This window comes from Carassius auratus, unplaced genomic scaffold (assembly GCF_003368295.1).
Source record: "Carassius auratus strain Wakin unplaced genomic scaffold, ASM336829v1 scaf_tig00032288, whole genome shotgun sequence".
NCBI classification, from domain to species: Eukaryota; Metazoa; Chordata; class Actinopteri; order Cypriniformes; family Cyprinidae; genus Carassius; species Carassius auratus.
In genome coordinates, this window is record NW_020525991.1 from 7,501 (window position 1) to 30,865 (window position 23,365).

General features: G+C 35.3%; 3 protein-coding genes across 3 annotated transcripts in view; 2 read left to right on the forward strand and 1 right to left on the reverse strand.

Annotated features, from left to right (window-relative positions):
• Positions 1 to 2,550, reverse strand: part of LOC113080869 (protein FAM167A-like) — a 5,226-nt gene extending 2,676 nt beyond the window's left edge. Inside the window, exon 1 of the mRNA XM_026252919.1 lies at positions 2,449 to 2,550. The gene's annotated coding sequence lies outside the window, so the exon portion shown is untranslated. The remainder of the gene's footprint in view (positions 1 to 2,448) is intronic.
• A 609-nt stretch (positions 2,551 to 3,159) lies between these two features.
• On the forward strand, positions 3,160 to 8,114 carry LOC113080866 (bis(5'-adenosyl)-triphosphatase enpp4). Its single transcript, XM_026252917.1, has 4 exons — positions 3,160 to 3,285; positions 4,804 to 5,683; positions 6,380 to 6,550; positions 6,692 to 8,114. Exons 2-4 carry the CDS (start codon positions 4,837 to 4,839, stop codon positions 7,060 to 7,062), a joined length of 1,389 nt encoding a protein of 462 aa, XP_026108702.1. The 5' UTR covers positions 3,160 to 3,285; positions 4,804 to 4,836; the 3' UTR covers positions 7,063 to 8,114.
• Positions 8,115 to 11,217: 3,103 nt separating this feature from the next.
• LOC113080868 (chloride intracellular channel protein 5-like) lies at positions 11,218 to 16,307 on the forward strand. The gene is made up of 6 exons (XM_026252918.1): positions 11,218 to 11,390; positions 13,168 to 13,277; positions 13,484 to 13,609; positions 13,692 to 13,798; positions 14,022 to 14,203; positions 15,614 to 16,307. The coding sequence occupies exons 1-6, from the start codon at positions 11,340 to 11,342 to the stop codon at positions 15,776 to 15,778; spliced, it is 741 nt and encodes a 246-aa protein (XP_026108703.1). The 5' UTR covers positions 11,218 to 11,339; the 3' UTR covers positions 15,779 to 16,307.
• The last annotated feature ends 7,058 nt before the right edge of the window (positions 16,308 to 23,365 follow it).

Here is a 23,365-nt window from a genome sequence, read left to right on the forward strand (position 1 = left end):
ATGTCATAAAAACACCCATTACTCATTAAGAGAGTTGGGACAACCTGTTTAGACCGTGCACATTGTCCCTATTCTCTTCATGAGTAATGGGTGTTTTTGGGGTGTAACGTGCAATTAACCAGCCCATCCCCTTTAATTGGCAGTTGCGCTCGTGAAAAAGCAGATTTGCTATTTACACGGTGCTTGTGTGTGAACAAATAGTTAGCCTGTTTCTGATACATGCAATGTATTCATTATTTTTGTTTTTCACCTTTGTTTCTGTGTAAATAATTAATTAATAAATAAATCTGCGTTATGTTCTGTTTTCATTTTAAATTTTAGTAATTCACATGGACCCTTTTTTTTGTGTGTTTTGTCATTTTTATTATTTATTTTTAAAATGCCTTTATAGTTTTATTTTTAATTTATAGTTTTAGTTAAGTACTTCAACTTAAACTAATGAAAATTAGAAATGTTGCCCTGGCAGTCAGTTAGCTGAAAGAAAATGAGTTTACAGTTTTTTATATTTTAGCTTATTTTAGCTTATTAGTTTACTTTATTTCAAGTAATGAATGAGTTGACGTGTCCATAATGCATGAGTTAACAGCAGCTTTTGTATTAATGGATGAACAGATGCATTGTAACCAGAACACAGTATTTATTGTGCTAACAATTTGTCTGTTTTTTTACACGGCAGGTGATTTGTGATATCATGCAATCAATTAATTACAGTCAGGAGATTCCCATATACCTCTGTCATGACAGTGTCACTTAAGGAGAAATTTCGAAATGGTTCCAAAGTTCTAATAACATTCTTTTTGGAATTCTGACAAGCAGCACTGTTACAATGTTAAGAGTTTCTTCGAATGCACTGAGTCATATATAGAAGCAGACTGTTTACATGTGATACTGGTGACAGTCTGCTGGACTCATATGACTGTGGAGGAGTTTGAGCACTGAACTAGGACACAGCAGCAGCTGCCTGCTAAACTGGGAACCCCTCGAGTCCATCGTGTCTCTGAGTGATTCTAGTTCTCATCAACCAGAGCAGACCAGTCAAACACCTAATGTGACCAAATCAAATCATATGATCATATCTTATCAGCATCACACTATGCAAATTCTGTTCCTGGTGCTTAAAAGAAAAGTTCACCCAAAATGAACAATTGCTGAAAAAATACTCAATCTCAGGCCGTGCGAAATCTGAGTTTGTTTCTTCATCAGATTTGGAGAAATATAGCATTGCATCACTTTCTCAACAAATGATTCTCTGCAGTGAATGGGTGCCATCCGAATGAGAGTCCAAACAGCTGATAAAAACAAAAGTAATCGAACACTACTCCAGTCCATCAGTTAACACCCTTTAAGCAAATCCATCATTAATATATGTTTCTGACCAAAATTTTGGTCCATAATCCATAATAATGCTTCCATCATGGTGAACAAGTCTTAAACTGTTTTCATTAGTAATGTAAACAGTGCTTGATCTGTGCAGATGTCTCTCCAGATTCAGATGAGATGACTTTTTCACTTAAGAAAATATTATGGATTATGGATACTTTAGCTGAAAGCAACCGTCCGAAAGTCTTAACTTCACAAGATGTTAAACAATGTACATATTTGAGGGAGTCAGTTTCCAGCAAAGTTTCATTTTTGGGTGAACTATTCCTTAAAAAGGGGGAATCCTCTAGTGACAGACTTTCCACAAGACTGTGTGAGAAATGCAACTCATTATATTAGAAATTCAAGAAAAATACTTGGAAGACCAACTAAAGAAAAAGTTGGCTAAGTAAACAGAGAGTCCACTGTGGAAAATGTAATGGATGAAATGGCTACAAATAGTTTCCCGCTGTTCAGTATTTTTGCAATGTTCTGATTCGTGGAAAAGTCCCCATTACACTGAGCAACAGGACGCTGTCCCTCAAAAAGAATGAATACAATAAGAACATGCAGAGAGTCTGTTGACCTTTGTCATGGTGCCTAAACCACTCAGAAAAGGGAGACTTGCGAAAATTGTGTGTACTTACATATATTATATAATTACAACTTTTAATATTTAAAATACAAAAAATATTTTACAAATTCTAAATAAAAATGTTATTAATATTTATTTTATATTATTTTATTCATTATTTACTTTTTAGATTATCTCATTTATTATCTTTCGTTTCATGAAAGATAATTTAGGTAAAAAAAATAAAAATAATAATAAATAAAAAACAGCCTTAATTAATACACAGATCTCTCTAAAAACTAATATTCGTGTTTTCTTAAAGGATGGAAAGCTCGAAATCAGCCGTGATGTCATTTCTACAAATACAGTATCAGCACAGAGGAAATATTACAGACGACACGCTGAGAAAACACACCAGTCAAGAACTGCATTCCACTGACAGAGCTCGCATGATCCCTCTGTATGTTTACTATTATAGAAATATGAGGAATAAAAATGTGTTAATAACAACCTACCTTCACCAAACCGCATTAAACACGGAGTCAAACCCATCTGCTGCGAATGAACGCGTCCGTGCCGCGTCGCGTCTAGGAGGTCGTTCATTGGTCGACTGGGTACTGATGAAGCCGCGTAGCGCGGCGCTCATTATAATACGAGCGCTCTGATTGGTCAACTTCGCTTGTTATGTTTGCGTCGCGTCACACTGGAACGTTTTTATGAACTTTCCGTGTCAAACGCATCAAGAAGCGTTGGAATGCGTATTTTATATTATTAACAAGTGCGTATGTTTGAAAACTAAAGTATCAGAATGGTGTAGAAAAATCTACGTCCTTCCGTAGCTGGGCTGGTTGTCACATTTGTCACTCAGATGCTAGATTTATTTGTTTATTTATTTTTAATGTAAAATGTTGTATAGAAACAAACCTTTTAGCTGTCCGTGTGGTTTTATTGTTTATTCAACAGCTATCAAAAATATGATATTGGATTTTCGGAAGAGAAAATTAAATATAAAAGATTCAGTCTTAAGAAGATGTATTATTTTCACATTAGCTGTGCTTAATTCAAACAAATGTCGTATAAACAATAAATAAATAAATAAATAAAAATAGTAACTGTAGATCAGTGCTTATGAAAAGGGAATTGCACCTGCAGTGGGACGTACCTCGCGTCTATTGGCTGCTGGATCTGTCAGTCATGCGGTGACGTCATTGTGGGTATTGTGTTTGAGGAAGCGCAAGAAACTGCATCGAACCTGAAACATATTTGACTTTCTTAAATCATATCGGCATCAACGAAGAGTTTAATGTGACTGCACTTAAAATATACGATTTCCAACGTCCCGAGCAAAAAAGGTATGCTAACATTTCGTCTGTTTTGAGTTCATTAATGGCTAAGTTTGGGTTAGCGTCATTGAACATGTATGTCATAATCAATGCATCATCAGTAATAATGTTATCAGATCCGTGTTCAGTGATAAACTGTCATATTTTCCTTTTAAGTTGCAGTTTTTGTAGTTTGTTGAAACCATTTTGTCTTTGAAAGGGCAGGTGGACGTTATATAGAATATCAGTGTATTATAAATGAGTTTTGATCAGGCCTCTATTGATTATTAATTATTGATCTGCTCCATTGTATGTTTTGCCCATGCTCAATATCAGCATGGGATTAGAAGCACCTAATTTTGTCCTCAGGTGTTTCCTGTAATGCTTCCTTGTTACACAAAACACATAAACAAAAGTTCTATTTATGAAATATATTGATGTTAATAATTATATGTCATTTTTTTTTTCTTAGTTAAAGTAAGGGAAATCTGACATTTATTAGGTGAAACTTCCTCTGGACTGTCCAGTATTGACTAACAGTTGAAGTTCCTGGTCATGTGGTCAGAGCTGCAATACGTTTATAAATACATACATGTGATTCTTCAAGAAAAATGTATTTATTATATATCGTGTGATGGTTTGATAATACTTATTTAACACTTATTTAAATTGACTTTTAATTAAAATGAAAAAAAAAAAAATTGTAAACGAAATACTTGATTAAAAAAAGTATAATTATTACTGAGACCTCAACTAGTAATTATTTTGATAATTGATTAATCAGTGAATCAGTTGTTTATACAGTATATATGAAAACTAAATTCATTTCAATGCATCATTTAATATACTGAATTATATGTACAATGAAACATTATGTGCAGTTATCTGACTTGATTATCAATTATTAGTCTATAGATTTCAGCTTTTAGTTGTCCCTACTGTAAGTCTCTCCCTATAGCATCAATTCAACACTATGACTGCAGTTAAAATATTTAATATCCTCTGCATTCATAATAATAAAACTACTAATGAAAGCAGTTTTTGTGGAAAACAGTATGTGCAAGTGTTGCATGTATGACATATATTGACATTTTTAAAAAGTTGCCTTTACAACAACCTAAATTAGTTAACGTTTTAGTAATTTTATTGCTTTTTTGTCATTTTTTATGTATGTGCATAGTTTATTAGTTTATTTGTTTTTATTTATTTTAGTACTTCAACTTAAAATAAATGAAAATGAAAAATGCTGTCTTGCCAGCTATCTAAAATAAGGAAGAATAAGTTAATGTTGTGTGTTTTTGTCTTTTGTCCTTTGGCAACCGGTTGAAATAAAGTGAGTTTTAAGTTAAGTTTAAGTTGTGCATGTGGTCAGTAAAATTCAGGGTGGGTTAGTAATAGTTTGTAACATGCACAAGTTAAGTAGAGTCATAGTCTGCTGAAAACAGTGTCTGTTAATGAGGAAATGCTGACTTGTGGATAAAAATTCATTTCATTGTGGGACTTTAACTTGAACAAGCGGTGGTCTGTCTCTTTGTTATAAATTGCCAGTGAGGAAAGTGACTGCCACATCCGCAGCTCAGGATGCAGGTCAGCGGTCATCTCTGCGCTCTCATCGCCTGTTTTGGATTAACCCTGTCAGCGCTGGCCGGAAACCAAACGCGACTGGATTCTGGAAACACTGCGCCGCCGCTCCTCTTGGTGTCGTTTGATGGTTTCCGCGCAGACTACCTAAAGAAATACTCCTTTCCCAATCTGGAGAAGTTCTTCTCTGAAGGCGTCCTTGTGCACGAGCTGACCAATGTGTTCATAACGAAAACCTTCCCCAATCATTACAGTCTGGTCACGGGCCTGTACGCCGAGAGCCACGGCATGCTTGCCAGTGTTATGTACGACTCAGTGTCCAAAAAGACATTCTCCATTCAGAACGACAGTGACCCTTTCTGGTGGAACGAAGCCACTCCGATCTGGGTGTCCGTGGAGGAGTCTGGGTCCAAGGCAGCCGCTGCAATGTGGCCAGGAACCGACGTCAATATCCAAAACCACACGTTAACTTACCAGTTCGAATACGACCCCAAGGTGACTTTCCAAGAAAGGCTGGGAAACCTCACGCAGTGGATGACCGCAGACAAATCAGTGAAGTTTTCCGCTCTGTATTGGGAAGAGCCCGACCGGAGCGGACACATGTACGGCCCGGATAACACCACAGAGATGAGCAGGGTTTTAAAGGAAGTGGATGGTCACATTGGCTTCCTGATGGAGCAGCTCAACAGAACGGGATTATGGGGGAAGATAAACGTCATCATCACTAGTGATCACGGCATGGCGCAGTGTTCTCAAGAGCGTCTTATTAAACTGGATGACTGCATCCATCCGAGCAGCTACAAGGTGGTGGATCTCACTCCTGTGGCCGCCATAATCCCACTGGAAGGTACTTCTTAATTTTTTATACTATGTTTAATTCATTCATTGTTTTCCATAGTGAACTGTGATTTTGTTGCTATATAGGTTTTTTTTTTAAGAGTTTAGGGAGACCATTGACCAGTATGTACATGAAAAATGGGATATTAAAAATGTGTTTTATATATGCATGTACTGTATATGTATATGTGACCACAAAACCGCTCATAAGAGTCAATTCCTTAAAATTGAGATTTCAGCATCTGAAAGCTGAATAAACAAGCTTTCCATAAATCCATTGATGTATGGTTTATTAGGATCGGACAATATTTGGCTGAGATAAAACTATTTTGAAATCTGGATTCTGAGTGCAAAAAAAAATCAAAATATTGAGAAAATCATCTTTAAATTGTCCAAATGAATTCTTAGCAATGCATGTTACTAATCAAAAATTAAGTTTTGAGATATTTACGATAGGAAATTGACAAAATATCTTCATGGATCATGATCTTTACTTAATATCTTAATGATTTTTGGCATTACATTTTTCTTTATAATTTTGACCCGTACAATGTTTTTTTGGCTATCTTAGCTCGATTTGATGCTTTTTACTTCGTTTATATAAATCCCCCGATGTTTCCTTCCAAAGTCCAAAGATTTTATCTGGACCTGCGAATAAGCATGTTTCCTCATAATTACTTTATTATTATTTTAATTTAATTGACAGATAATTCGACTGTGTACAAAAACCTGTCCAGCTGTCACCATCACATGAAAGCGTACCTGAAGGACGATGTTCCCGATCGGTTGCACTACAAAAACAATGAAAGGATCCAGCCGATCCTTCTGGTGGCGGATGAAGGCTGGACGATTGTCAAAAATGGCAAACTCCCGCGCCGTAAGTGTTCCCACGAAAACAATGTTTGAGTCTGAATTTGCATTGAATCAATCAAATTCAATTGAATTCATTGATAGCATTCATAAAACTGCTTATTGTGGCAATTGTGAATTGTTTTCATGAGTTTATTTTCGTTCGCAGTGGGCGATCATGGCTATGACAATACGCTTCCCAGCATGCACCCCTTCCTGGCCGCCCACGGGCCTGCGTTCCGCAAAGGCTACAAGATGTCGAGCATTAACAGCGTGGATCTCTACCCGCTCATGTGCCACCTCGTGGGCGTCCCTCCGAAGCCCAACAACGGCAGCTTCGCTCATGTGCGCTGTGCGCTAGCTAACGAGCAGTGCGGAGAGCTAGCGCTAGCGGTGGGCCTCGTCATCGGGGTTCTGATCATCCTGACCATCTTCACCTGTCTCTTCAAGCTGATGAAGAACAGAGATGTCTCGTCTCCTCGTCCGTTCGCCCGCTTGGAGTTAGAGGACGACGGTGATGACGAGCCGCTGCTGGAATGAAGCCTGTTATAAGTTGTTAGCAGGTACAGCGACTTGATTCAAACACATACGTTAAAGGAATCGTTTACTGACCTACAGTTTAAGGTGAACTGTTCCTTTAAATGAAAATGAAATGCTGCAGAGATCATACTGAAACTGAAAGAGAGAAATGGAGCCATTGTAAAGCCAGTAACATACACTGAAGACACAATAATGATAATGAGTCATCGTTAGTACTAAACAACATGACAAAACACGTCCTCAACATAATCAACAGCTGCTGATGCTTTAAAATGAGTTCTTAAAGGGACAGTACGCCCAAAAATTAAAACTCTGTTGTTCCAAACCTGTATGAATCTCAAGTCGTTCCAAAAAAGTTCCAAGACTTTCTTTCTTCTGTTAAACATAAAAGAAGATATTTTGAAGAACGTGAGTGATCAGACATTTGCCAGTCGCCATTGACTTCCATAGAATGGGGGAAAATATTTTGGAAGTCAATGGTGACTGGCAACTGTTTGGCAACCAACATTCTTCAAAATGTTTAAGAGGAGAAAGAAACTCTTGGAACCGGTTTGAAACAACAAAATGAGGAATTTGTATTTTTAGGTGAACTATCACTGAATGAGTTCACTGGTGTGGAATCTTTACTACAGAATAAAAAATAAAAAGGTAGCTGTGACTTTATCTCATAATTCTGATTTCTTCCCTCAGAAATGTGAGATATAAAGTCAGAATTGGAGCACATAAACTTGAAATTGAAACTTTTTGCCTTGGCATTGAAGAATAAAGATATTTGCTACTTTTTATCTCACAATTCTGACTTTATTTGTTGCAGATCTCATGCATTTACCTTTACCCAGAACTGCAAGATAGAAACTAAGAATCGTGATATTAAGGATTGCAATTTATAAACTCACATTTATAAGGAAAAAGTCTAACTTGTTTTTGCCATGGAATTAGAATAAAAAACAGAATATTTTTTTTTCCGATTTAGAAGTGCCATATATAACCTCAAAATAGCGAGATTAAAAAAAAAAAAAAAAAATCAGAGGAAAAAGTTAATTTGTTTTTGGCATGAAATAAAAATAATGTTAATTTTGACTTACATCTTGTAATTCTCCAAATAACTCCAAATTGTGTAATTGAGAAAAGAAAAATTGCAGGTTATAAACTTGAGCTTCTCATGGAATTAAAAAAAAAAGAGTAAATCTGATTTATCTCACAATTCTGAGTTTACGTCTCACAATATTTTTCCCCTCATGAGATAAAAACCCATAATTCTGAGGAAAAACTCAAAAAAAAAAAAAAAAAAAGGGAATGATGAGTTTATATCTTGTATTTTTCCCCTTAATATTGCAAGATATAAACTTACATTTGTGAGATATAAACTTATTTTGAGAAAAAATTGTCAGAATTGCAAGTTATAAACTTTTATGAGGAAAAAAGTCAAGCTTGTTTCTGTCACGAAAGAAAAAATACAAAATGGTAATTGTTTATTTATCTCACAATTAATTACACAATTATTAATTCAGACTTTTTCTCAAAGTAGTGACAAAATACTGAGAAGTCTTTTTTCATGGCGGAAATAAGTTTCCATACCATGTACAGAAATAGTTTAAATGTGTGAGATAATTTCCTGAAAATCTCACACGCACAAGTCTCTTCGAATGATTAAATCGTGCTACTTCCTGTAATGCTTTTTAGCATTATCATATGCATATAAATATTGCTTTATATCTATGCACTCTGTGTGTTAGCGGTCAGGTTACTGAGGTACGCTTCATGCTTTTAAACTGCTGTTTCATCGAAATGCATCGAAACAATGATTTCTACTTAGGATTGCTATGCTTTAGGAAAATGCAGAACAAAAAAACAAAAAAAAGTGCAGAACGTAAGCAATAATAATTATAACTCTAGCTTCTTTTCAGTAAGAAACAGGATACTGAGGTTACTTGAAAACGCTGTACTGATGTTGCTCGTAGTGAAACTTTATTTATTAAGTCACTTTTCATCTGTTCTCACCGTCGGGGAAATACACAACCAGTTAAATCTGAATATTTATTTTCTTTTTCTAGAAGTTGCTTAGTCTTTGTTTCTTTTCAGAAAAGGCGTATTTAGATCAGATGCAACTAAAGGAATGCTAAATAAATCTCACGTTTCTTCTTGAGTCCCTACTGGGGAATGTTTCTGTAGGGTTTCTGAGGGCTTTTCCCTGAATGTTTCTGAGTGTTGAATGTTTCTCAGAGATTGTTGTGTGTGTAAATACACTGTAAAGCTTGTGTTTTTGCTTGTTGCACTGTAATCTGTAGGTTCAGATTTGGGGGAAGGGGATTTTTATTCATGCTTTAAAATGTTTCCTATTTTTCAAAAGTGTTTTGGACTTTTAATGCTGGTTTTTGACTGTTGACTTGAAATGACATTGAATTTTTATCCATGGCTTGTCATTTTCTAAATATTTCTTGCCGTTTTTTTCTGTGCATTTAGCCGCGTTTAGTATTATTTCACATCAATCTTTAGTTACAGAGTGGAAGGTTACTGAAACATAGGAAATGAAATCACTCCGGCTTGTGCAGTATTTGGTTATCAAATGTTTGTGGCTACATTTTCACAGCTTTTTGAATCTTCATGAAACTATGCAAAGCAAAGACTACATATAACATTTTGTCACTCCAGAGTCATGACATTTGTCATCTGAAAATCTAATAAAATATATTTATTTCAGATATTTAAAGTGTGTGGATTTATTTATTTATTGTGCATGTGTGTGGGTAACTTGTTATTGTTATAGGTCGATTTTTGTAATGACGTCAAGCAACCACTAGAGGTCTCACTTTGTTGTACAACTACCAGGTGAACTACAGGTTACTGTATTTCTATCATGACACTGCTGTGAGGACAATCAGTTGTGACTTATTCAGTCAAGAGAAACATGATGCGTTTTTATATACAGAAGTGATTTTAATATAGCAGAAATATGTATGGCTCTTGGGTCATATGCATATTTGTGTGTACATACACACCAACACAAAAAAAAGCTGCTATTCAAAAATTCCTTAAATTATTTTTGAATCTCTTCTGCTCACCAAGGCTGCATTTATTTGATTAAAAATACACTAAAGCCAGTAATATTGTGAAATATTATTCCAGTTTAATAGAACAGTTTTCTGTTTGAATATATATTAGATTGTAATTTATTCTTGTGATCAAAGCTGGATTTTCTTGAGTCTTGAGTGTCACATGATCTTCAGAAATCATTCTAATATGCTGATTTGGTTATCAGTTCTTAAAAATAGCTATTTCTTATTATTATCAATATGGAATACAGTTGGAGCGCATGATATTTTAAATATGTTATTCCTTTTTTTAGGATTTTTTTTATTGAATATACAGCATTGATTTGAAATAGAACTCTTTACTGTCAATTTTGATACATTTAACATTCAGTTTGCTAAATAAAAGCATTAAATTATTTAAAATAATTAAACAAAAAATTACTTACTATTATTTATGATCAATTTAAAGCATTTCTGCTGAATAAAATTGACAACTTCTTTTAAAATATTACATCTTATGACCCAAATATGGTGATGTGTATATATAAAACTTATTAGGAAATGTCAATGTGCCCAATCTAATACGACTTACCACAAATACTTATCTGCTCAGTTGGTGTTCAAAAGAGTGACTTTTTAGTGTGTGACTGTTACCGAACTGTTCTGAGGTCAGTAATCATGTGTAATACAGTGTTCGAGGAGGCTACTGCTCTATATTTAGAGAGAACTTACTGGAATGGTTTCCCCACAACCCTCCCAAACTGATTATGAAGCCCAAGCGGCCTGAGAGACAGTGACCCAATTAAACGTGTTACTTACTGTACCCCACATCTGCCATCCCACAAAAAATCACTTTTTTCACACCAGCTGACTCGAAGATGATGTGCAAAAACGGTTATGTTAGTGAGGAAAAGACTACTAAACACAGTTTGGATTTTCTCTTCAGTGTTTCGTGACTCAGGTTCTGACAGGAAGGATTGAAATATGATTCATCATGTTTCTATAAAGGTCCCGAGCGACCATGAGCTGGTGTAGGTGACACTGAACGCTTGGAGGCTATTTGTGGCCCTTCTGTGACATTTCGAGCGGCTCTCGCTGACAGCTGACCGCAGGGGCCTGATCAAAACAAGCAAACCACCCAGAGACCATCACAACACCCCGCCGGCCGGACACATAACAGACTCAAGGAAAAGAGATTACATATAGTTCTCCATCAGCTTCTGAACTGGAGTGAGCTTCAGCGATATGACCTCAAATGAGGAGGACACAGATCATGATATTGAACTCTTCGTGAAGGTAAGCATTAGTGACCTGTGGATCTGAACTCTCTGGCTGTGTTTGTGTGTTGCATGCTTAATCAATAGTCAGAAATCAATGCTGGCATTACTACTTACATAAGCTTTCGGACAGTTCTAGCTGTTAAGATGGGCGTTTGACACGGAGAGGGGTTGAAAAATGTTGTGTTTACTATTGATACATGACCTTATTGATGTTTGTTAAGTTGCATAAACAGAGTTAGTGATTCGACTAAATTTTAGTATGATAATTTCACATACTTTGTTATAGACATGTATAATTCACTCACCTTCGGTTTGTATGAGTTTCTTTCTTCTGTTGAACACACAAAAAAAAGATGTTTTAAACAATGTTTTGTAACCAAACAAAAAATGACTTTACTATGGAAGTCAATGGCTACCGTCAACTGTTTGGTTACCAGCATTCTTCAAAATAATTTTTTTTTAGTCCTCTATACAAGAACAAATTGATATAGATTTTTTGGCTAAACTATCCACCAACACTTTAAAAAAATAAATGTTTCAAAAACAAATGCCCTAAAATAACTTTTCAATTAACATTTGGGTGTTCATGCACCTTTTTTTCCCTTTTTTCCATTATAAAGAACCTTTTGTGCAATGGAAAGATTCTAAGCATGTTAAAGGTCCTTCATGGAACCATAGATTTTAATAAATAAACTTTATTTTCAAAGTTTTGCATGAACAGAAAAATCTAAGAAATCCAATGCACAGAGAGTCATAAAACACTATGAATATCTGTTTGACCAAAATAATATTTCATCCCTGCTCTGAATACACTATATCCCATGGGAAGGTGGATTGAGGGATGTCAGATTGAAAGATCTTGCATATCACATACTGTAAATATCTCTGCGTGTGAGCAGAACCTCAGGTATGCATGGGCAATAGCTCAACATTTAATCTGAGCCAATCAAACATTGACTATCTGAATGCACTTTATCCCAGCATAGTTAAGTGCTAAACAAATTAATTTTAGGTGGCGAGGGTGGTGTCTACCTCATAGTTGTGTTGACAGGTACAGTATGACCCCAAACCTGTTTGCTGTGTGCTATTGGTGCAGGTAATGGAATATCCATGCATAATTCAACTTAAGCACGGATCTGATGTCCAGCTCAGGTTACTGGCCCAGTTTATAAGGATGCCATTGGATAGCTCTATCACCTAATTTCAGATATGGAAATTCGGCACTAAATCCCCATTGGTTGTTTATTGTCTGCTATTGTACTGAAGATTACAAATCATGCACTAAATGGTGAATGACTTTTTTAGGGGTTTAATAATGTCACATTTGCCCTAACATGCATGTATTTTTCATTTTTTTTTTAGAAAATGCATGTTTTCTATTTTGATATACTTTGAAATATAATTTATTCCTGTGATGCGCAGCTGAATTTTCAGCATCATTACTCTCCAGTGTACATGATCTTCAGAAATCATTATAATATGCTGATTTATTATCAGTATTGGAATCTTGTGATACTAACATTTTCAAGATTTAATGACTGTAATATGCTGAATATTTTTTTACAATTATGCAACAGTATTTTGTATATACAGCACTCACACACTCGCACTTTAATTTTATATAATTTTCTTGAAATACTTTAAATATGTTGAGCATGTATGAATAATCTTATATAATATGTAATTTATTCATAATGTTTTCAAGACCTTGCCTACACAAAAATACTGTGGTGATACCATGGTGTTGTATTTCTATGATGTGATGCACTGATTTATCAGTCTGTGTTTCTCAGGCTGGCAGTGATGGAAAAAGCATTGGAAACTGTCCTTTTTCTCAAAGGCTTTTCATGATCCTTTGGCTGAAGGGAGTCGTGTTCAACGTCACCACCGTCGACCTGAAAAGGTAACGAATTGCACTTAAAAATATGCTTCTGGCATAGCTTTCAGGTTTATTAGCTTTAGACAGACGTCCCACCCAAATGTCTGTCCTGTTTCAACTCCTTTAGAAATACATTAACAAAGCAAAGTAAGCCATGCAACCTATGCAAAAATCAAACTCAGATGTTAATGTGCAAAAAAAAAATCAACAGTTGTCAATTATTCTTCAAGGAAACCAGCTGATCTTCATAATCTTGCTCCCGGGACTCCTCCACCATTCCTTACCTTCAATGGCGAGGTGCGGACGGATATCAACAAAATCGAGGAATTCTTGGACGAGATGCTAGCGCCTCCCAAGTAGGTTGACAGAATGTTCACAGATTAATACATTTTTTATGTAGGTTAAAAAGCAGACTTTTTTTTTCATGCATGCCCAAAGGTATCCAAAACTGGCTGCGAAGAACAAGGAGTCCAACACGGCGGGAAACGACATCTTCTCAAAGTTCTCAGCCTACATCAAGAACACAAATCCAGGAGCCAATGCAAGTGAGTTTAACGTCTGCTCTTTGACTTATTAGACAGGTTCAAGGAATATCTACAGCTCTTTATGGATGCTCTGCTGTCAACGGGGAAATATGGAGCCACATGTCATCCGGAGCTCTTTCACATTCTGCTAGGCCTACACAGGGATTGTCTTGACTTAAAGCCGCTGTATTTCTTCAGATAAAAACATTCAGCACAAGCACATATCAAACTTTTGGCTGTGCAGGTCTGGAGAAGGGGCTACTGAAAGCTCTGAAGAATCTGGACAACTTCCTGAACTCCCCTCTGCCGGACGAGATTGATGTCGATAGTACGGTGGAAGAGAAGTGCTCCGACCGCAAGTACTTGGACGGCAATGAATTAACGCTCGCAGACTGCAACCTCCTCCCAAAACTGCACATAGTGAAGGTGACGTACCGCTGGGAGATCTGCTGTGTATAAAATAGTGGCGATTCTTGAAAGGAAAAGTTCCAAAAACATTCATTTTTTATCGCAGTGATTGATTCTTGGGGTGGATTTATTTTTTTAAAGTTTCTGTGTAGACGCACACCTTTCCAGCTAACAGGGAACGTTCTTACAACTTTCAATGTTTTGTAAAAGTTATAGGATAAAATTATCTTTTAGTAAAGTTAATGGAACTTTTTTATAACGTTATTAAGAGGCTACTTAATATCCCTTCTCATAATGTTGAGAGAAAATGTTTTTAGATTATAAAAATAAATGTTAAAGTTAATAGAATCTTAAATTTAAAAGGAATGTTTTATTAATCTTTAAATAATGTTCTAATTATGGACATTTTAACAGTATTCAAAAAAAGAATGTTGTAAGAAATGTGTTCGCAACTTTTAAATAACATTAGAATCATGACGAGAAAGTGGAAATTTGAAGATTTTAAATGTTTCCTGTTATTTGCAGGGAATGATTCTCAGGGTAGGTTTACATTTTAAAGTACATTTTTGCACAGATACACATTTTAAAGTATTTTGAACAATCTCTCCACTTCTGGCCATTAAAACAACAACGGGGCATGTTGTCACCTCATGGGGTAAATTGTCGAAACAGGATCCTAAAGATTTTTGACACTGATTCAAGATGAAAACCTTTTCTGAAATATGAAATATTACCTAAATTAAAATAAAAAGTAATCGTCCACATAATACCTGCATTTAAAATGTATTAAAGGCAAATTAATGGATAAAGCTAATTTCAATAAATCCTTGCATGTTGCATTCACATTTTTCTTTTTGATGAATTGCAACTTGCAGTTAATGAATTGCATAAAAATACAACATATAAAACACGTGATAACTTGCCCCCACCTAACATTTATTAAAAATCTCTTGATTTGTTAAGATTATAAATGAGTAGATTCAGTTGTTGTTTTATTTCCGCATTATTTTTCATCCCACATTCAGATGGTCTGTAATTACAACATTTCAGCACAGACACACACCTTTTGAACATTCCTAGTATTATTGCAAAAGAGAAACATAAAAGGGGCATTACATCACACTATGTATTAAATAAGGGGTAAGTTGTCACAAAGAGACCCTAGAGTTTATTGAAGAATGCCTTTTCTCAAAAAAAAAAAAAAAAAAAAAAAAAAAACAATTCTACCTAATCTATCAGAAAAAAGTCACATGCTTTTAAAATGTATAATAGCCTAATTAACGGCTAAACTGAAATGGTAAAATGTTGCATAAAATTAAAAACATATAAGCCACATGCAACAACTTGCCCCAATTTAACAACTAAAATCTTTATATTATGATTGGTTTGGATCATTAACTAGCATCATTTTTCTTTCCACATATACAGGTGGTTTCTAAGAAATACCGTAACTTTGAGATCCCATCAGAGTTCAGTGGGGTCTGGAGGTACCTGCAGAACGCCTACGCCAGGGACGAATTCACCAACACCTGTGCGGCAGACAGAGAGATTGAAGTGGCCTATCAGGACGTAGCCAAGAGGCTGGGCCAATGAAAATGCACGAATCAGTGAATCCAATAATCATATGCAAAACTGCTAAAGTGGGGACCTTTGCCTTGGTGTCAATGTCTCATTTTCCTTCAGCAGTTGTTGAGCAGAATTTGCCTTCGGGGCTTCGACTCGTTCCTGTAATACTCTTGACATGCTTGTGTTTAGGTCTTCACATTCTGTTGCCATTGTGTTCACTGTCTGTAAGTGACATAACCTCTATTAGTGTTGCTATAAAAAAACTGTGCCACTGTTTCTCTGCAGCTTTTCAGTGTTGGATTGTGATTCTCCTCATTTAAAGTCCAAATCTTGTTGCATAAAATTTTTATTTTTCTAATGTGCTTCATCTAAGAGCAAGATTTTTAACCCTAGGTTTTGGTTAATGTGTGTTAATCTCCACAGGAGAAAAGAATTAGCTTGTGAACAATTCTATTTAAGCACACAGCCCCACCTAGTGGAGAAAGTAATAAAGCAGAGCTATTTAAATTAGTCTCATTCTGCAGTTTATATAAAGGATATATATATATATATATATATATATATATATATATATATATATACACACACACACACACACACACATATTAGTGCAAAATGTATACATAGTATACAAAAGTAATGATTGTTTCTAAGCCATCACATAAAATAGGCACATGTTTAGGTCTCAGGTATCTTTAGCCCTGTCTGGACTTTTCCTATATTTAAAGTAAACAGCAATATTGTGTCTTATTAATAAAAAATATATTTTTTTTTCAATAAGCTTTCAATGTTTCGTTTGTGTTTAATCATGTTTCATACTGAAAGATGAATATTTCAAGTTGAAAAAAAACCTCTCACCTCATCTCATTGATTAGCACAGATAATCGACTCATCTCTCATCAAAGCTCAGATTAAAATTAGGTCACCAAAAAAATGCATTTTTGTTTAATTAATTCTTCTATACAAAATCTGTATTATGTAAAGTTGTCGAAATCGTCGAAGTAGCTGCGGAACTAGTTTTCTGGGCATATTACTCATAGACATATAAATACCTAGACGCCTCATTGGCCACTCGGTGTTCATCTTCAGTTCTCTCTTCGCAGCAGTTCAGTCAGTGTACTGTTTGAGTAAATGAATTACTCCGGGATATTGGTTTGTTTGAACTCAGAGGGAGTGTCAGCCACATTAAAAAAGTGAACAGCTTAAGTCACTTGTGGATTAATGCTTATTGGAGATGCAAACCGTTTAAAACGATTCAGTTCGATTTGGTGAACTGGTTCAAGAAGATCCAGTTACATCGAATGATTCGTTCGCGAACCGGATATGACAAACTGCTTTGTTTTGAACTCTTTCACAACAGACACGGAAGAGAAGACAATGCTGAATAAAGTCACAGTTTTTGATAATTTTGGACAAAAATGTGTGTGGTGAGTGGGGCGGGGCCGAGAGGCGTGGGAACGAGGAGTGAGGCCATGTAGTGATTGGAGATGAGCTACACCTGCGCCCCACCGCCAGTATCGAGTCCCACGTCTCTCGGCCCCGCCCCACTCGCCACAATGTGTTTTCGATGCTTTAAAATATTCTAACGGACCCTCTGATGTAACATGGACTACTCTGATGATGTTTTTCTTACCTTTCTGGACATGGACAGTAGACCGTACACACAGCTTCAATGGAGGGACTGAGAGCTCTCGGACTAAATCTAAAATATCTTAAACTGTGTTCTGAAGATAAATGGAGGTCTTACGGGTTTGGAACGACATGAGGGTGAGTTATTAATTACATAATTTTGATTTTTGGGTGAACTATCCCTTTAACTAATGTTAACAAACACAACTTTTGATTTAAATAATGCATTAGTAAATGTTGAAATGAACAAGATTAATAAATGCTGTAGAAGGATTGTTCTTGTTTAGATCATGTTAACTAAAGTAGTTAACTAATATTAACTAATGGACCGTTATTACTGATTAAGTTTATTATCACTTGATTTCATTGCTTTTCATAAAACTGTGAACTGATTCTATGTATTCTTTTTTCTTCCCTTTTAGCCATTTGCAAACAGGACAAGGACAGCCTTAAGGAAAGCTGAGGAACGCTGTTCTCTGCATTTCCAAGAGACAAGACTATTCCTCCCTAGACTAGTGTTGTGTTTGTACTAAACCGAGCAGCCCTGAATGAATCAACAGAATGAACCAGCTCATATTCTAATACTATAGACTGCATTTAAAAATTAAGAGTTAATTTATTTAAAAAGTAATGCTACGGTATTAGTTACTGTCAAAAGTAACTGTGTTACAGTAACGCATTACTAATAATGTAACTGCCCAACACTGGACAACACTTTTAAAGAAAGGGTTCATTGGGGTTCTATAAAGAACCATAGGGTTCTTTACTCAACTTTTATGCTAAAAGTTTCTATAATGACAAGAAAGAACCCTTTTGGCACAAAGGTTCTTTATTATTCATTCATATATTACATTATTCTGCAACATTTTGTATTTGTTATTAAATTATTGTTTGTAGTAACTTAATATCACATTTTAATCATGCTGATTTTTAGAGAAAAACTGAAATGGCACTCTTCGTGTGTTATTGATTTTAACTACATAAAATGATATAAATATAAACATTTTCCAACCCCCATATCTTGAATTTTGTGATCATTCACATACATTCATAAATGCATTTGAATACACCATATAATGCAGTGAAAGAACGCACCCAAACTGCCTTCTGCACTTTTTAGGCACGATTTGTTTAGTTTTTGAATATATTTGATACTGATAAAAGGCACATCATTAAAACAAAAAATATGATTTCACATATCACACATAAACACGCGTGGAAAACGTAATTAGAACTAGCTACTAAATTCGTTAAAAATGCCTATCCATAATCAGCTATGATTCGCAAATCCCAAACTCAAATAATTTGCGAACCTGCTCCAAACTTACAAACTTACACAAATGATTCGCGAACCCCAAACTGACTCAAATGATTCGCGATCCCGCTCCGAACTCCCGAACTGACTCAAATGATTCGCGATCCCGCTACGAACTCCCGAACTGACTCAAATGATTAGCGATCCCCCAAACTGACTCAAATGATTTGCGAACCCGCTCCGAACTCCCGAACTGATTCAAATGATTCGCGATCCCCAAACTGACTCAAATGATTAGCGAACCCGCTCCGAAATCCCGAACTGACTCAATTTGGCCCCAAAATGATCCCGCTCCAAGCTCCCAAACTTATTAAAATGAATCACGCTCAGAACTCCCGAACTGACTCAAATGATTCGCGATCCGAACCCGCTCTGAACTGATAATTTTTTTGCTTTGTGTCATTAGTTGTGTCTTAATTTGATTAATAATTATTACACAAATTGTATTTTAAAATTACATTTCGAATTTTTTTATTTTACTCTTTAATTTACTATTAATTTATTCTTCAATTTTGTCTATTCTGTATTATTCCACCCTTGATATTACATATTCTTCTTGCTATTATTAACCTATTGTTGCTCAGTTATTATGGTATTATTCATATTATACATATAATTTTATGCTATTATAAATCTATTATATCACATACCGGTATGTTATTGTACCATTGTACTCGCTTTTCATATTATTCACTTTACTTTAAGTTGGACTACATATAGTTTTTAATATAAAATATCACTTTTACTATATTTCTTCTGGCCACTGTATCAGTGCATATTTTCATTTTCACTGGATCCATAGCCTCATCAGTTACATGTGTTATTATTTGTTGTGGAGTTCATCTGTAGGCTCTAGTGCTATCAAAATGAAAAGCAGACTACAAGTGTGTCACTTTTTGATTTGTATTTACTTATTTTATTAATTATTTTTCAACGTAAGTAAATTATTAGTGTTTAAAGATGTATTATTTAGGTTTTATCCCAGTATTTCAAAGGGATTGAGTTGTGTTCTGACCTGAGACACAAGAAACCCTTATGAAACAAAAATATATGCAGTATATTGGAAAATATCATGTAATATATTAGGCATATTCTTATATATATATTATTTTTTTCAAAGCGGCAATCATTTGTATATTTTGCAATATATTATATAATATATGTATCATCAATATATTATTAAATGTATTCAAATATATAAAATATTAGAAAATAAAAAGGGAAAATAATATATTACAATATATCACAATATATTTTAAGAAATATATTGGTAAATATGTTTTCCTTTCGTAAGGGAAGAGAGAAAAAAAGAAAGAAAAATGTTGGGATTGAACACAGAGAAAGCAATAAAACAACTACATATCATGTAATGTACATTCAAATTACATTACATGAATATGACACAGTTATACTAAATTAACAGATTTGTAAACCGAAAAAAATCCACTAAATCAACAAGTGAGACAAATGTGAGCTTTCAATTAATAATTTTTCAAACCTAACTAAACAACTGGAGGCAAAGTTTTTTTTTAACTGCAGGTAGATCACAAACCTCTGAAATCGGTTGATAAACGTTATCGTGTTTTTATTCAGTAAAACCCGCCGCTCCCCATTTACTTCCATTTGTTTTAAGGCAGTCTAGTCTTGCCCTCACTAACATGGCGGACGCGTTGACGACGTATCGCGGCAACGGCTCAAAGCGGCAATGAGGCGTCTAGGTATTTATAAGTCTATTGTATTACTTGTGTTAAATGACGCTCCTGATTTGTATCCTTCCGCGTGTCGTTAGAAAGTTATTAAAGTTGCCGCGTTTTTCGACTTCACAAGATTTGAAAAATTCAGGTAAGTAAACGATTTTAACAGTCCACTCTCATGTTTACACAGCGGTTTTTATTGTTGTTGCTCTACCTAAGTTTATTTTAAACGTTTGTTCTTGTCTAGACTTATAAGAAGAAGCGTTTTTGACGCCAAGTCTTAATTTAACGTGTTATATGTTTTGAATAGGGTGTATTGAACATTTAGCATTAATTTTCCCTGAAAACAACCAACAAACAAACAAACACATAGATGAAATCAGTCTATTGTTGACTGCTGGTTTCTGTCAATATGGTTTACTTCGATGGTTTTTGAGGTGTTTTAGGCACTTCTCAGCTGGCCAGGCTGGGAGACCATGACCAGTTAAACATTGAAAGCCAGCCTACCATATCAAGTTGGTTTAATTGTTTGTATTTGTTTCAGCAGAATATAGATTCAAAATAATTCTTAAATAACTTTGAATGACGCTGCAATTGGTAACATTGGTTTTGACTTGGTGTGGTTAAAGCCAAACATCTGCTGAGCTGCAGCAGCACCATCAGCTGGATACAATATGAGACACTTAAGATAATATTTCACAAAAACCAAATGGTCATCGTCTATCAAACTGTCAAGTAGGTGTGAAAAAAGTTGTCGTTCCTTCTGATTTCCAGCACGTTACGTCTATACTTCAGGTTTAGTTGGCAGCTGAATAATATTGCTTTATACGAGCACAGAGATCAGATTTGAACCCAGGCCGAAACAGGAGAGGTTTTCCTCTGGTAGCTCAGGGCCGCTTGGCCTCATGGGTTTTAATTACTCTACTTCCTGTTGAGGAAGCCCTTTCACCATCTCTGAGCAGTCCAACACATTTCTTTCACTGCAAATTCAAACCATCTGCATTTATGTCTGCAGTCTTTATGTGGGCAGTGGGGCAAAGGACCGGTCAAACATGCACTTGGCTCCTTCCTTGATTGTTTCAGCAAGTCTTGCACTGTTCTGAATGAAATGTCCTGTGGCCTCAAGCGCACGGAAGGCCCGATCGACTCACTCACACTCCACACATCACACACCAAACACGCAATCATCTGTCTTCAGATGGAAATCCTTCTCCAACACGCTATTCTTTTTCCTCCAGAACAATTTTTTTATGTGAGGAATCTTCAGTTACACAACATGCAAGCATGATTTATCGAATAATGTGTTGTTTTCCGAATGTGCATTGAAGGAGTGATCAAAATATGGACTTGTTCACTTCATGTAACCTAACTAATCAAATTCAATTCAACTAGGCATCCTATTCCATCTACTCTTGGCTATATACAGAAGATAGAAAAATATACTTCCATGATGATGCTAATCATTGTGCCTGAGTTTTGCAGTTGCTTCATACATATATTTTCATATATTTATAATTGCTCGCTCGTGTAGATTATGGGGCTTAAAAACCTCTGCATTTTAATGTATTTCTCTATTTGGGTGGAGTACATTTTACATCCGTGGCCTAAAGAATCAAATGCATTTAATCTTGGCTGACCCTTACGAAAGGAAAATATATTTACCAATATATTTCTTAAAATATATTGTGATATATTGTAATATATTATTTTCCCTTTTTATTTCCTAATATTTTATATATTTAAATACATTTAATAATATATTGATGATACATATATTATATAATATATTGCAAAATATTCAAATGATTGCCGCTTTTAATATATTGCAATATATTGGAAAAAATAAATGTATATAAGAATATATGCCTAATATATTAAATGATATTTTCCAATATACTGCAATATATTTTTCTTTCATAAGGGGATATGCATCTCAAATGCACCTTGAAGGGTGTTTACACTTGGTCTGAGTGTAGATAGATGTCTAATAATAAAAACTTATGAAATATACATGTAAATACCTCCATATTAGAGACTCTAAGGTGAGACCAAAAAAAACACCTTTGCTACTGCATTGCAAAGCCCTGGTGGATGCTTTAGCATGATAGAGGTATGTTTTTCACTCACATTTGTTTCAGGAAATGTACAAATAATTTTTATGTCTGTACAGTATTTACAATAACTGGAGTATCTTTTATTTTGACAGAAACTGTGGTAACTGTGTTTGGATGGAAGAAAGCAAGAACGATACTATCACAGGACTGGAAAAAGCACATTATATGTCCTGGAACTGACAATTACATGAGAGAAAATTAGTCTTTTCCTGAATGCTTCTGCCTTTCTTGAAGGGTGTCAAAGCATTGGCATCCGCTGACTTCACTGCTTACTTCCCACCTGATTTAACTTATGCTGAAGTGGCAATTGCATTTTCATAGCTCAAAACCCAAAGCTAATCTAAAGCAGAGCCCACTCCATGGACACTGCCAAAGCACCACGCAAAAAAGGCATGTGATTCCTCCACAGTTCGGCTTGGATAACCAACATCAGAGGATTTCAGGGCATTAAAGGCAAGGCAACCTGTACAGCTGTATACAAACATTTTGGGAATAGCACAGATATTACTATGGTATACTGAAGTATAATTACATGAATTCCATAAGTGTCAATGGCTTTTATTGACAATTACAATAAGTTTATGCAAAGAATCGCCCTGGCATGCTGTCAATCAACTTCTGGGCCACATCCAGACTGATGGCAACCCATTCTTACATATTCAGTGCTTGGAGTTTGTCAGTTTTTGTTTATCCACCCGCCTCTTGAGGATTGACCACAAGTTCTCAATGGGATTAAGGACTGGGGAGCTTCTTGGCCATGGACCCAAAATATTGATGTTTTGCTCCCTGAGCCACTTAATTATCACTTTTGCCTTATGTTGAGGTGCTCCATCATGCTTGAAAAGGCATTGTTCATCACCAA

Bases quoted from the DNA above. Each gene is read 5' to 3' on its own strand.
- LOC113080866 (XM_026252917.1), top strand. From the start codon at position 4,837: ATGCAGGTCAGCGGTCATCTCTGCGCTCTCATCGCCTGTTTTGGATTA. The intron at 5,684-6,379 runs GTACTTCTTAAT...TTTAATTGACAG, and splicing joins CGCCATAATCCCACTGGAAG to ATAATTCGACTGTGTACAAA. The intron at 6,551-6,691 runs GTAAGTGTTCCC...TTTCGTTCGCAG, and splicing joins AAATGGCAAACTCCCGCGCC to TGGGCGATCATGGCTATGAC.
- LOC113080868 (XM_026252918.1), top strand. From the start codon at position 11,340: ATGACCTCAAATGAGGAGGACACAGATCATGATATTGAACTCTTCGTG. The intron at 13,278-13,483 runs GTAACGAATTGC...TTATTCTTCAAG, and splicing joins ACCACCGTCGACCTGAAAAG to GAAACCAGCTGATCTTCATA. The intron at 13,610-13,691 runs GTAGGTTGACAG...GCATGCCCAAAG, and splicing joins GAGATGCTAGCGCCTCCCAA to GTATCCAAAACTGGCTGCGA.